This window comes from Mus musculus, chromosome 15 (genome assembly GCF_000001635.26).
Source record: "Mus musculus strain C57BL/6J chromosome 15, GRCm38.p6 C57BL/6J".
NCBI lineage: Eukaryota > Metazoa > Chordata > Mammalia > Rodentia > Muridae > Mus > Mus musculus.
This window is the reverse complement of record NC_000081.6, coordinates 58,610,676-58,624,850: the sequence shown is the minus strand read 5'-3', so window position 1 is coordinate 58,624,850 and position 14,175 is coordinate 58,610,676. Positions and strand designations below refer to the sequence as shown.

At 45.3% G+C, this 14,175-nt stretch overlaps 1 protein-coding gene across 3 annotated transcripts in view; it reads right to left on the bottom strand.

Annotated features, from left to right (window-relative positions):
* The window catches only part of Fer1l6 (fer-1-like 6 (C. elegans)), a 155,040-nt gene that overhangs the window by 40,237 nt on the left and 100,628 nt on the right, over positions 1-14,175 (bottom strand). For all 3 annotated transcript variants that reach the window (NM_001370912.1, XM_006521609.3, XM_006521610.4), the window contains 4 exons: positions 6,266-6,376; positions 5,863-6,024; positions 4,294-4,474; positions 2,331-2,557 (listed from right to left, as the gene is read on the bottom strand). In NM_001370912.1, the coding sequence (NP_001357841.1) occupies positions 2,331-2,557; positions 4,294-4,474; positions 5,863-6,024; positions 6,266-6,376 (681 nt within the window). The remainder of the gene's footprint in view (positions 1-2,330; positions 2,558-4,293; positions 4,475-5,862; positions 6,025-6,265; positions 6,377-14,175) is intronic.

Sequence of the window (14,175 nt, the reverse complement as noted above, 5' to 3'; positions counted from 1 at the left end):
TCCTCCCCACAGTTACCTGACAACAGCAAGGTAGCTCAGCCCACTATAAAAGTGGCTGCTTGGCCCTTCCTCTCTCTCTTTAAGCTCCCACCTTTCTTACTCTCATCTCTAGCCCTCCCTCTCTCTCTCCCTTCACACCTCTCTCTACGCGGCCATGGCTGGTCTCTCTCTTTCTACCTTCTCTCTTTCTCCCTGCCTTTCTACAATAAAGCTCTAAAACCATAGACTGTCTCTGCTCATCAAGGACAATAGTGCTTGAATGATGGGATAGGCTTTTCCCTAAAGAGCCGAGTCTAACCTCCCACCAGAAGGCCCTCCTGTGCTCCAGCCATGGACTGGACCAAGGACTCTCACCTGCATGGGAACCACTCAGTGCCCCCTCTCCCCCTACCCTCTCCTCCCTTAGGCCCTGGGGCTGACTGAGCCATTCCTGGGACTCCCATTTTGTTCTCAGCTCTTCCATGGTGTCCAGCGGTGTCTGGGATGCCCGAGACTGAGAGCCTGTTATCTCTGGCCTCCGTGGGGCCCAGAGACCTAAGACTGCCCCTTGTCTGCCCCAACCCCCAGTGGGCTGGGTCCATAGCTTCCCACAGCCAGACACCCACCCTGGGCCATGTGGAAAGCGTGCAACAGTTCTCCACATCTGGTGGGACACAGGTTTTCTCCCATTCCCTTTATTTCCCCATGCCCACTGTCCCCCAATCTGGTTAACCAAAGAAGAATCTAGTTAGGTGCCCAATGAGAGGTGGATATATGTTGGTTTTGTGATAACAGTTCTCCATGTTGCTTCAGTAAATGAACATTTAGTTATGTGTTCAACTATTCATTGATTAATTCAGTCAATAGTTATAAAGATGTGGTACACTGTGCTTGACTTTAGGGATGCAGTGGGGCTTCACCACAAAACCAGAAACCTCCAAGTTCAGTGGAGGAGAGAGACATGCAACAAATGGGTTCCAGGCCCTGCCATACAATGTCATATAACATGGGCATTGGCTGCAGATGTCTTGGGTTAATAATCCCTAAGCAATTAATATAAAATATGTGATTCTCAGTTTTCTCAACTAAGGTTGATGATTCTAGTCTACCTCACTATGGGAAGTTCTAGTGACATGAAGTAGGAACTCCCCAGTTTCATTTCTGATTTAAGATGAGCAAGGAAGTTATATCTAAAACATAAGTGGTGGGCAGCAAGAGTGGTTTAATTATATGTAATAACTATAGTTACATATTGCAGAAAGGAGGCATTTGGAGAAGACGGTTGTCATATTAGCAGTTGTCTGTAGAAGACTCATCATGCACACTCATCATCTCTTCTTTGCCCAGAATCTCTAGTGGACCTACTGTGTGCCAAACACCCTATCAAGGACAGGATATACAAAGACTTGATGTCAACAAATCATATCCAACCTGGATTAGCAGATTTATAAAACTAATAAACTCTGAGACTGAGGAGGTATGTAAGTGTCTGGTGCAAAGCTGGGGCAATGAAGAGAATCTGCTGAGGGGACACGGAGGAAGGACACGGGTACCACCTGAGAAAATATCCATCATCACATCATACTCCCTTTTGCATTTGATTTTTTACTATCTTCTAGGCAAGAAACTTCTTTAGATTCTTTTCTGAAACATCTCTCCCTATGTAGTCCAAGGTGGCTTTGAACTTTTGGTCCTCTTATCTCAGCTTTCTGGGTGCTGGGATTATAAGTCTGTACCACTGCAGTCCACAAGGAAAAGTTTAAACTGGTCTTGTTGTCTGCAACTAAATTTGTGACTTCAGAAGACTGACACCATTTTTGTTCTGTGGTCTTTGGTCCTTCCCCATCCTCAGAAACTCCCACATTTTAACCTTGACCAACCCTGCTAAGTTTTGAGGTCATCAGGGGTGTTGAGTGCTATGACAGCAGGCACCTTCCAGAGGCCCCCTTAACTGAGGATGAAGAATCTTTCTCCTCTTTAGAATTCAAAGGATGCATCTTCTTGATCATGTCTGACCTTGTACAAAGCGGGCTCTAAATGTTTGAGCAGCAACCCTGGGTGAAGAAACCCTTGCCTTCCCAAGCTAATGAATTTGGAAGGGTTTCTGTTCCATTAAATATTACTGTCACATCTGACTAACACTTTAATTTCATACACAGTGACTTTCCAATCCTCCAATAGTACTTGGAAGTGAGCATCAACATCTTCATTGTAAATGAGGAAACTGATACCCAAAAATATGAAATTGCTGACTCAAGGTCACATAGCTAGTGTCCGCAGGATTGTTGTCTACATTTTCCAATGCAGGCTCACTGACCGGGTAAATAAGACCCAGGATTACCCTGACTGACCTTGCCATGTCCATCTTTTGGTGGTCCCTGTGCTACAGGTTTGTGCTCAGTTTCCAGCATCGGAGAGGAGTCAGGGATGTCGACCAGGGTGGCTGTCTGGGCCTGAGCAGAGTCAGGTAGCATGGTGGGAGGTGGCTCAACATCCACATAGACATGATCTGCTGGGAGATCCTGGGAGGAGCTGAGGAGGTTGGAAGACTCTGTTGCTGCCAGTGAATCTGAAATGGCTGAATGAAAACTCATTTGGTTAGACAGGGAACACAGCCATTATAATCGGATTCAAACACGGCAAGTTCTTGACACTTCTGGACCTCATTTCCCTTATTTCTAGGATGACAGAAAAACTACCCATTTTCCTAGGGAGATAAAATTAGACTATGATGTATGACATCTGATGTGCAATAGTCAATCAAAGAGTGGAGTTATTAATTATTTATCCCTTAGAGGAACTGTGGACAATGGAATCATGAAAGTCAAGGTTTAGGGTACTGGTCCTCTACATTGATAGTCTCTCTCAATGTATAAATTTGCAGAGTTTTTGAGGTTCCAGAGGTCAATGAACCCCCAAGTGGAGGCACAACACTGGGCACATGATCACATGTGCTTACTGGAAAGCACAGTTTTATCCTTGGACTCAATGAGATTCTAACTGGGTCACTGAGGTCATTAAGGGTCATAACACTTGTCCACAGTTGTCAAATGTCCTCTGCATTTCACATTGTACAACTCAGCACTGACGGCCATTTCTCAGTCTGGAGTCTCCATGCCTGCCAAGGCCTTCTGAAGTTCTCATTCCCCTGGGTTTCAGCATTCCCCTAAGTTAATCCATCAAACTCTCACAGGTATCTATTCAGTGCTAAACACAGAAACCCCAGCAGAAGTAGACATCCACAGAATAGCAAGATCCCAAATAGCCAAACAAAGCCAACCACCCTCCAAAACTGAAGAGTAAGAGGTGAAGAGAAGGAAGCTAGAAAGCATGCTGCAAAAGGAGATAGAGAGGGCTCAGATGCAGTAACGGAGACATGTAGAGTGGAGTAAATCAGTACAGCCCTTCAGAGCGACCTCTATATTCAAACCAGTTTTATGTACATATTCCTTGGGACCAGCACTTTCACTCCTGGGTAACTAGGCTGGAGAAATTCCCACACAGCTTCCTCCCTTGGGAAACACACACAGGCACTTTTATCACAGAGCTTTTGGTGAAAGTAGAGAATTATAAACAAACCAGGAGTCCGGTACAATTGGGAAAAAAAGGGGACTACAGTAGATGCAATGGATAGTCATAATAAACTAGCGAGCACATGGCAATATGAATGGATACTAGAATGTAGCATTGAGTGACAACCACCAAAAACATTACAACACTATATTGTGTGTGTAGATCAAGTGTGCTTAAATTTACAAGAGGGGCTGAGAAGACGGCTAAGTGTGCACACTGCTTTTGCAGAAGACCTAAGGTAGGTTCCCAACACCCTCATCAAGGCTCACAATCACCTCTAAATCCAGCTCTAGGGTGTCTGATGTCTTTTCTGACCCCTATGAAGGGATGAACGGTGTGTGTGTGTGTGTGTGTGTGTGTGTGTGTGTGTGTGTGTGTGTGTATGCACACCATGATAGCGTAGCATTGAGATGAGAGGTGGGATTAACTATGAACCCTTGAGAACCAAACGTGGGACAAATTAAAATCCCACCAAGCATTAAGCCAAGAAAAATGGTGGAGACTGGGGCCTGGGGAGAAGACTTTAAGGAATATTCAAAGATGTCTCAACAGAGGACTTGATTCTGATCTGAATCTTAAGTAATAACTTGGCAACTCTGGCAGAGAGAGCAGAGGTGCAAATTCATCAGAAAGGCCCAGCCAGGCTCTTGGACAATCTTTGAGGCAGATACCACTGTCCAAACCCACAGGTATTATGACTCAATGTCCTTTCTGCTCTCAAATCTAGGATGTACTTAGTACCTGGCCTGGCCCCGTCTCCGTCTGTCTGTGAAGTCAAGGCAAAGGTCTCTCTGGGTTTACACAGAAACTGCTTCAAGCAGTTGATGGTGTAGGTGCCCACGAGGGTGCTCCTCCCAAAAGCCCTCCAGTCCACCACACAGATGCTCAGCGGGGGATGCAGCAGTTCATTCTCAGGCAGCTCCTGCAGGAGAGGTGGAAGAAAAATGACTCTACCTGGGGTTGCTCTGCTCCGGCCCTATGGACCACAGATGGGTATGGCTGGGTGTCTGCCTCCCTTTTCCCAGCCTTGAAGTTCTAGTCTTCAGAATAGTTCTGCAGCTTGCCCACACTCTGGGGACAGTCTCTCTAAGCCAGAAAAATAAGCACTGAAACTGTGGGGGGGGCTATTTCTAATACTAATTCTCTCCAAGCACAAACTCCAAAAAGATTTAAATTGCAAAATCTCTCCAACTCCCGTGTTCCCACGACACAGTTTCCAATCCTCATATTCTGTCATTACTGACCACAAGAACCCTCCTTTCAAACAGCAGCTTAACCAGTCCCCATATGTGAAACAGATGAATGTCAAGCCACAAGACTTGGAGCTAAGTAAGAGGACAGTGCGGTACACGTTTGTCTCTCCCAGTGCCCCACAAGGATCCAGGAAGTCCTCTGTGGAAAGTTGTAGACACTGCATAGGTTTCAGTGTCCTATCTGATCACTTAGAACATGTATCTGTGGAGCTGACTGGGTTGTCAGAGAAAACAACGTTTCCATAGGTAGTTCCAACCCACACTAAAACCGTGTGAGTTGAAATATTGTTGAAATATTGAAATAAATAAGAGCAGGGCATGAGAGCAACTGATGTTATAAACACAAAGGATGTTACTTAAATGTGGCCATCAAAGTAAGTTTCTACAGAGCATCGTGTAGCCTGCAGTTCTCAGAAGCAACTAGGGGGCTTGTTAACCCAGGGAGGTCTGTGCCCCATTCTAAACACTTCTGTATTTAGTAGACAGGGCTAGACCTGATGTTTGATATCTTCTTCTTGTGGTGTGTGTTGGGGGAGGGTAGGTACTGGGCATTGAACCCAGAGTGTTAAGCATGCTAGGAAGCCCTCTGCCACTGAGCTACACTCCTAGCCCTATCCTTAGTTTTTATTTTTAAGATTACGGCCTCACTAAGTGGCCCAGGCTAGTCTGGAACTCTCTCTGTGGCCTGGTGAGGTCTTGAACTTGGGCTCCTCCTGTCTCAGTTTCCTGAGTTGGGAGGATGACAGGCCTCTCCCATGATGCCTAGCTGAGACTGTGCAGCAGGCGAGGCTGATGTGGATCAGTGCTTCAACAAGCCCTGTCTAGGATAGCGTTTTCTTGCTTTCTTTGATTTATTATAAGATCTAGACCTGGACACTTGAACAACAGATATCTACTTTTTCTCGTTCCGAAATCCTGGCTTTCTATAGTGAGGCTCCCCATGAAGACAGTACACACTTGAAATCTTGAGGCATCTCCTGTCCAGGCCAAGTGGGTGAAGGAAAGGAGCCCAGCTGTGGAAAGGGAGACGAGAAGCTGAGGGAGGAGAGACCCATACCACTTCAAAGGCCTCTGCCTGCACGCTGAAGTTGGGGTTGTTCTTATAACTCTGGATCACGCAAGACTTCACGCCTCCTCCTCCACACTCAATGAGAACTTGTGGCCGGTCCACAGAGAGGAGCTGTACCTTCTTCATTTCTCGGACACCCCAGAAAAGGACCTGAGGAGAGGGTGGGCAGAGTCAGAGAGGAGCCTGGTGTATGACCAATGGAAAAGCCGATGTGACTCCTGGGAGCGACTGCAGACCGTGCAGCTGCTGGTAGGTCTCCAGTTCAGCTGGCAGGGTCTTTCTTGGGCGAGCTGGCCATCCTGCCATTGTCCTTTAATGATGCAGGTGGGACCACTCCCTCCCCATGAGTTCTAGGGGGCTACCCCTCCCCCTGCCACTTTCTGAACCATACCTCCACACGGTATTTACTCAGCACTGGCCGGATGTTGGAGGGAACAGGATAGATCTGTGTGATGTCCGGTGGGCCAGTGGGAGGGAGGCCCTGCAGCCCAGAAGGAGGGACCTGTGGCACAAAAGAACCCTCAGTGAGCAGACTTGAGAGAAGTGAGGAAGAGTAGCCAGGCTCTGCAGCACTTCCTCAGCAAGATATCTTTATTTCATCAGCCTCAAGAGCAACAAAGACCTTGCAGCCTATCACCTTCTGTCAATCATTGTTGACTGAAAAGCACGTAGTGAGCACTTGGGGTATGCCATGAGACACAGCTTTCAGTGATGATAGCAGCAGATAATGGGGAGTGAACCTCCCACAAGTATATAGATGTTCACAGCTTGATAAAAATAACACCAAAGTATGTATCAGTGGATGCAAAGGGGCTGTGGTCACATCCTAAGCTTTTGATGGCTCTACTAACCACTGCCTCCAGAGAGTCAAGAGCTACAGGAAGACCATACTGTACAGCTCTGGAACAAGATCGTATTTAATGAAATCAGAGAAGCAGAAAATAAAATCTTTTGAGTGTGGAACTTAGGAGGAAAGTGGGTCGCTTTTGTGCCCTTGGGCACCTTACAATCAGTGTGCTGTGCATAAATGCCAAACAAAGGACCTAGAGAAGTCTACTAAAGGCAGTCCCACATGTAGGCCATGTTGCCCTCTATCTGAGACCTACCTTGCTGCCCCCATCTGTCAAGAGCCTTTCTAGATTGGGTCCGGATTATTGAGGCCATTTCCTGCTCTCTGCCCTTTGTGCTGTATCTTCTATATAGACACAAGTATGGGAATTGAGTGACCAAGTACAGAAACCAGGCTTTTGTGAACGACTCTGTCAGCCATTCCATCTCCACCATACTTAAGAGCTGGGGGTAAATATTTAAGGTCATAAATGTTTGCCTTTTGGGGTGACTTCTCAGAGCTCTCTCAGGATAAGGAAACAATTCCCTTTTTCTGAGAATTTTTAAAATATGCCTTTTTAGAAGATTTTCTTTTATTTCATTTTAGTTGTTTAGTTTATGTGTATGAGTATTTGTCTGCACCCATGTGTGTGCACCTCTGGCCTGCTTGGTGTCTTTAGAGCCCAGAAGAGGCCATTTGATCCCCTAGAGTGATGCATAGTTGTAAGTCACCGTGTGGGTGCTGGGAACCAAAGTTGGGTCATCTCCAAGAGAGGCAAATGCTTTTAACTGTTGAGCCATCTCTGAAGCCCCATACATGTTGCCTTTTATAAAGCATGTCTAATAATGATTCTTGGAACCTGGGGAGGGTGAGAGTCAGGATGGAGCTGGACAAAAGATGACTAACACTTTTAGTTGTACTCAAGGGATAATTTCTAATGTCCTATAGCAGCAGGACAAACATGATTAGCAGAAATCGAGGGTTCTGAATATTGACTTCCCCTCTACACACACAAAGACGTGATAGATATCTGAAGTACTAGGGACCCCAAGTGCCCTGATCTGCCCATTCCACATTGTTTAAAAACCCATTTCACTTTATAATAGAGTGAGCATGAATTAGAAATATGCATGGTTGTTACATGACAGATTGAAATAGAATACAAAGAATGTCCATAGTCAGCTCTTTCCTGGTCACTGTCTCAGCTGGTTGTTTCCTATTCATGACACATGGTACTGGGTTATGTAAGGACACTTTCATACAAGTGGACAGGATTCTCTCACCCCCCCCCCATTAGTCCTCTTAGTTCACCCAGAGAGTTTCATTTCTACTTTCTTGTCTTACACACACAAGACTTGACATAACTATATAAGCTCTAAGAAATACAAATGAGAAAAATATCTGCAGTATCTGTCTGTGTGCCTTTTAGCGCTTCTGTGGCTTTATGAGTGATGTTGGAGGAGCAGTTAGCCTCCCAGATGCAGTGACTTTAGCAGCCAGTGCCAGGCAGCTGGGATCTATCCTCACTGCACCAGCTTCCCATTCCAGCTCATTCTGTAGCTTCGTTATCTCTGACCTATTTGGTATTTGAGCATCTGCATGTCTCTTTCTGGGCTTTCAAGTAGTTGGCTTAACAACATCTGCCATGGCCAACAAAATACGTCTGTAATAATGAAATGGAGGGTGTTCAGCTTTGCCAGTTTTGATGAGCAGTCTTCTAACATATGGAGCTAATGTGTCAGTCAGCTAGTAAACATTTATCAAGAAAACACTGCATGTGCAGTACTGCCTGAGGGCTTGGAGAGTCAGAAGAAGTAAGGAAAGATGTCCTCTTGTCCAAGCTCCAAGCTTCACGGAGATGAGTCATAGACCCCAAAGCAGCAGATCCTGAAGGACCCACGTGGTACCCAGCTCGGTGTCTGAGGCTCAGAGAAGGAGAGTACAGGATTACTCACAAAAGCCTGGTTTCTGCACTTGGTTGCCCGATTCCCATGTCTTCACAAGGAAATGGTCAGTGTGGCCTGTATACATAGCTCAGTACATGGGGTCTTGGGGAGGAAGAGGCTATTATGAAGGTGATGTAATTCAACATGGGACAAGTGGAGTGATTTGTTGCGAACAATTTGCTCTAATATTTCAGGGAAGATGAAATATAAAGAACTCACTAAGGTCTAGCTACACAACCAGGGCAAAGACGGGTACTTGGTGTACCCAGTGCAAAAATTAAAGAGCTGTTTACTCGCAGAGCCATGTATGACCTTAATCTGAGCCCTGCACATCTGGATAGCTACAGATGTTCAGTAGCCCTTCTCCTCTCTCTGTCTTCCTGTCTGTGCTCTCATTGCACAGCCTTCTCTTCCTCATCGCAGGGATGAAGGACCATGCTTGGGCTCTCTCACTTTCTAGCTGGATGAACTTGGGAGAGTTACTCCGGATCTCTGCATCTCAGCCCTGTCACTGGTAAATTGGAGACAGTGATGTCCATGTCACAGAGCTGCTGTAAAGAGTTGAGAGGCACGTCCAGCACTCACATGCTTCCTGCCACAGAGAATTTCTGAGGAGGGGAGGCAAGCTGCATTGGCTTCCTCAAGGCTCAACTTTAACTTGTCTCTAGTTGAATGGAGTTGACTCTGGATTGCTCCTGTGTAGGGTGGATGAAGTCCTGAGAGAATGTATGCTGTTGGCATGACAACCACCATATTAAGGACTCCAAGCCTCAGAACCATGGGAATGGCAAGACTTCCCCCATGTCTCAGTCCAGACGTTAACAATGTGTACACAGAGTATTAACTATAGCTTCCTCTTCCCAGGTATCTATGGCCTGACACTGCTCCCCTGCAGAGAACCCTACTGAGATTAGCTAACCCACACTCTCATTCAGTAGAATCTAACACACACTGGCTTTCCAGGATGCTGTTGTGTCTCCATCAGAGCACATGGCCACCTGATTAGTTCCAATGCAGTGCAGAGCAAAGCCCTGGAGGCTTCAAAAATAATTCATAAGTAAAAAAAAACATATTAGTTAAGTTCTCTAGAGGGAAATTATATGTTTGGGCTTCAATTTCTCTACAGATTGTTATATCCAATGTCCATTGAGCAGTAACACATGGTACGAAAGGAGGGGACAATGCAGTCAAATGTCAAGAGAGACAACACCAAGCAAATAGATCCCAAGGGACTTGGGGAGAATCGTCATCAGATATAAACTCTACAATAACCATGCTTAATCTGCTCGATGAAAGACACAGTAAAGGAACTCAGAAAAGAACTGGAACCTAAAGTAAAGAGGAAGAGATGGAAATTCTATCACGATCCATAGAACCACCAGAGAAAAAAAAACTTGGTGAAAGTTTACTTTCCAAAGGAGCAATGATAAGGATAACACACAGCTTCTCACCAGAGAAGGGAAGCCCAAGGCCAGAGTGGTAGTTTCAAAACACTGAAAGACACTGTCACCAACACTGGCAAAAAAAAAAAAAAAAAACCTCAGAGGAAATATATCCTAGTTCAAACAGCAAATGTGTGCATGAGTGTGTGTGTATGTGTGGTGTTTGTGTATTGCATGTGTGTGTGTACGCGCACGCATGTGTGTGTGTGTGTGTGTGTGTGTGTGTGTGTGTGTGTGTGTGTATGTGAGTGAGTGTATGTGTGTGTGCATGTCCTGGCTAGACAGAGACCTTAGTGCTTCCCAGGAAAGAAATGTGAGTTCAAGCATGTACATGCACTGGCATGTTAGCCAGCAGTGGAGGCAAGTGCCACCTCTATGATTAGCTGATGACTCAAGAAGACTCTCCTGGGCCCAAGCAGAGTCTTCTGGAAGATCTTAACATTATGCCAGAGTCCTCCTTCTTGTTTTGCTGATCTGTCCCTAGCTCATTTCAGGTGAATGTCACAATTCAGCTTAGTAGATCATTAATTGATAGCTTTCAATCAGGGAGACCACACAGAGATGCTGTGTAAAACTAGTCCATTCACTTAAGTTAGACTACCAATGAGATGGTTTAACGAGCAGCAAACCTGAAGAAGGAAAATCTTACTTTGCTCAAGCCGGTGGGGGCTTCAGTGAAAGGCAAGAACAAGATAGCTTTCCCTTGAACTGTATCAAAGGGACAAAGATTAAAAATACATTTTAAAAAGTGGGCAGAGCGGTCGCCATCTTGGTCCGGGACCCGCCGAACTTAGGAAATTAGTCTGAACAGGTGAGAGGGTGCGCCAGAGAACCTGACAGCCTCTGGAACAGGCAGAAGCACAGAGGGGCTGAGGCAGCACCCTGTGTGGGCCGGGGACAGCCGGCCACCTTCCGGACCGGAGGACAGGTGCCCGCCCGGCTGGGGAGGCGACCTAAGCCACAGCAGCAGCGGTCGCCATCTTGGTCCGGGACCCGCCAAACTTAGGAAATTAGTCTGAACAGGTGAGAGGGTGCGCCAGAGAACCTGACAGCTTCTGGAACAGGCGGAAGCACAGAGGCGCTGAGGCAGCACCCTGTGTGGGCCGGGGACAGCCGGCCACCTTCCGGACCAGAGGACAGGTGCCCACCCGGCTGGGGAGGCGGCCTAAGCCACAGCAGCAGCGGTCGCCATCTTGGTCCGGGACCCGCCGAACTTAGGAAATTAGTCTGAACAGGTGAGAGGGTGCGCCAGAGAACCTGACAGCCTCTGGAACAGGCAGAAGCACAGAGGGGCTGAGGCAGCACCCTGTGTGGGCCGGGGACAGCCGGCCACCTTCCGGACCAGAGGACAGGTGCCCGCCCGGCTGGGGAGGCGACCTAAGCCACAGCAGCAGCGGTCGCCATCTTGGTCCCGGGACTCCAAGGAACTTAGGAATTTAGTCTGCTTAGGTGAGAGTCTGTACCACCTGGGAACTGCCAAAGCAACACAGTGTCTGAGAAAGGTCCTGTTTTGGGCCTTCTTCTTCGGCCAGGAGGAGGTCCAAATACAAGATATCTGCGCACCTTCCCTGTAAGAGAGCTTGCCAGCAGAGAGTGCTCTGAGCACTGAAACTCAGAGGAGAGAATCTGTCTCCCAGGTCTGCTGATAGACGGTAACAGAATCACCAGAAGAACAATCTCTAAACAGAGTCAACTATAACTACTAACTCCAGAGATTACCAGATGGCGAAAGGTAAACGGAGGAATCTTACTAACAGGAACCAAGACCACTCACCATCACCAGAACCCAGCACACCCACTTCGCCCAGTCCAGGGAACCCCAACACACCTGAGAACCTAGACCTAGATTTAAAAGCATATCTCATGATGATGGTAGAGGACATCAAGAAGGACTTTAATAAATCACTTAAAGAAATACAGGAGAACACTGCTAAAGAGTTACAAGTCCTTAAAGAAAAACAGGAAAACACAATCAAACAGGTAGAAGTCCTTACAGAAAAAGAGGAAAAAACATACAAACAGGTGATGGAAATGAACAAAACCATACTAGACCTAAAAAGGGAAGTAGACACAATAAAGAAAACTCAAAGCGAGGCAACACTAGAGATAGAAACCCTAGGAAAGAAATCTGGAACCATAGATTTGAGCATCAGCAACAGAATACAAGAGATGGAAGAGAGAATCTCAGGTGCAGAAGATTCCATAGAGAACATCGGCACAACAATCAAAGAAAATGGAAAATGCAAAAAGATCCTAACTCAAAATATCCAGGAAATCCAGGACACAATAAGAAGACCAAACGTACGGATAATAGGAGTGGATGAGAATGAAGATTTTCAACTCAAAGGTCCAGCAAACATCTTCAACAAAATTATTGAAGAAAACTTCCCAAATCTAAAGAATGAGATGCATATGAACATACAAGAAGCCTACAGAACTCCAAATAGACTGGACCAGAAAAGAAATTCCTCCCGACACATAATAATCAGAACATCAAATGCACTAAATAAAGATAGAATACTAAAAGCAGTAAGGGAAAAAGGTCAAGTAACATATAAAGGCAAGCCTATCAGAATTACACCAGATTTTTCACCAGAGACTATGAAAGCCAGAAGAGCCTGGACAGATGTTATACAGACATTAAGAGAACACAAACTGCAGCCCAGGCTACTATACCCAGCCAAACTCTCAATTATCATAGAGGGAGAAACCAAAGTATTCCACGACAAAACCAAATTCACGCATTATCTCTCCACGAATCCAGCCCTTCAAAGGATAATAACAGAAAAAAACCAATACAAGAACGGGAACAACGCCCTAGAAAAAACAAGAAGGTAATCCCTCAACAAACCTAAAAGAAGACAGCCACAAGAACAGAATGCTACCTTTAACAACTAAAATAACAGGAAGCAACAATTACTTTTCCTTAATATCTCTTAACATCAATGGTCTCAACTCGCCAATAAAAAGACATAGACTAACAAACTGGCTACACAAACAAGACCCAACATTTTGCTGCTTACAGGAAACTCATCTCAGAGAAAAAGATAGACACTACCTCAGAATGAAAGGCTGGAAAACAATTTTCCAAGCAAATGGTATGAAGAAACAAGCAGGAGTAGCCATCCTAATATCTGATAAGATTGACTTCCAACCCAAAGTCATCAAAAAAGACAAGGAGGGACACTTCATTCTCATCAAAGGTAAAATCCTCCAAGAGGAACTCTCAATTCTGAATATCTATGCTCCAAATACAAGAGCAGCCACATTCACTAAAGAAACTTTAGTAAAGCTCAAAGCACACATTGCGCCTCACACAATAATAGTGGGAGACTTCAACACACCACTTTCACCAATGGACAGATCATGGAAACAGAAACTAAACAGGGACACACTGAAACTAACAGAAGTGATGAAACAAATGGATCTGACAGATATCTACAGAACATTTTACCCTAAAACAAAAGGATATACCTTCTTCTCAGCACCTCATGGTACCTTCTCCAAAATTGACCACATAATAGGTCACAAATCAGGCCTCAACAGATTCAAAAATATTGAAATTGTCCCATGTATCCTATCAGATCACCATGCACTAAGGCTGATCTTCAATAACAAAATAAATAACAGAAAGCCAACATTCACATGGAAACTGAACAACACTCTTCTCAATGATACCTTGGTCAAGGAAGGAATAAAGAAAGAAATTAAAGACTTTTTAGAGTTTAATGAAAATGAAGCCACAACGTACCCAAACCTTTGGGACACAATGAAAGCATTTCTAAGAGGGAAACTCATAGCTATGAGTGCCTTCAAGAAAAAACGGGAGAGAGCACATACTAGCAGCTTGACAACACATCTAAAAGCTCTAGAAAAAAAGGAAGCAAATTCACCCAAGAGGAGTAGACGGCAGGAAATAATCAAACTCAGGGGTGAAATCAACCAAGTGGAAACAAGAAGAACTATTCAAAGAATTAACCAAACGAGGAGTTGGTTCTTTGAGAAAATCAACAAGATAGATAAACCCTTAGCTAGACTCACTAAAGGGCACAGGGACAAAATCCTAATTAACAAAATCAGAAAG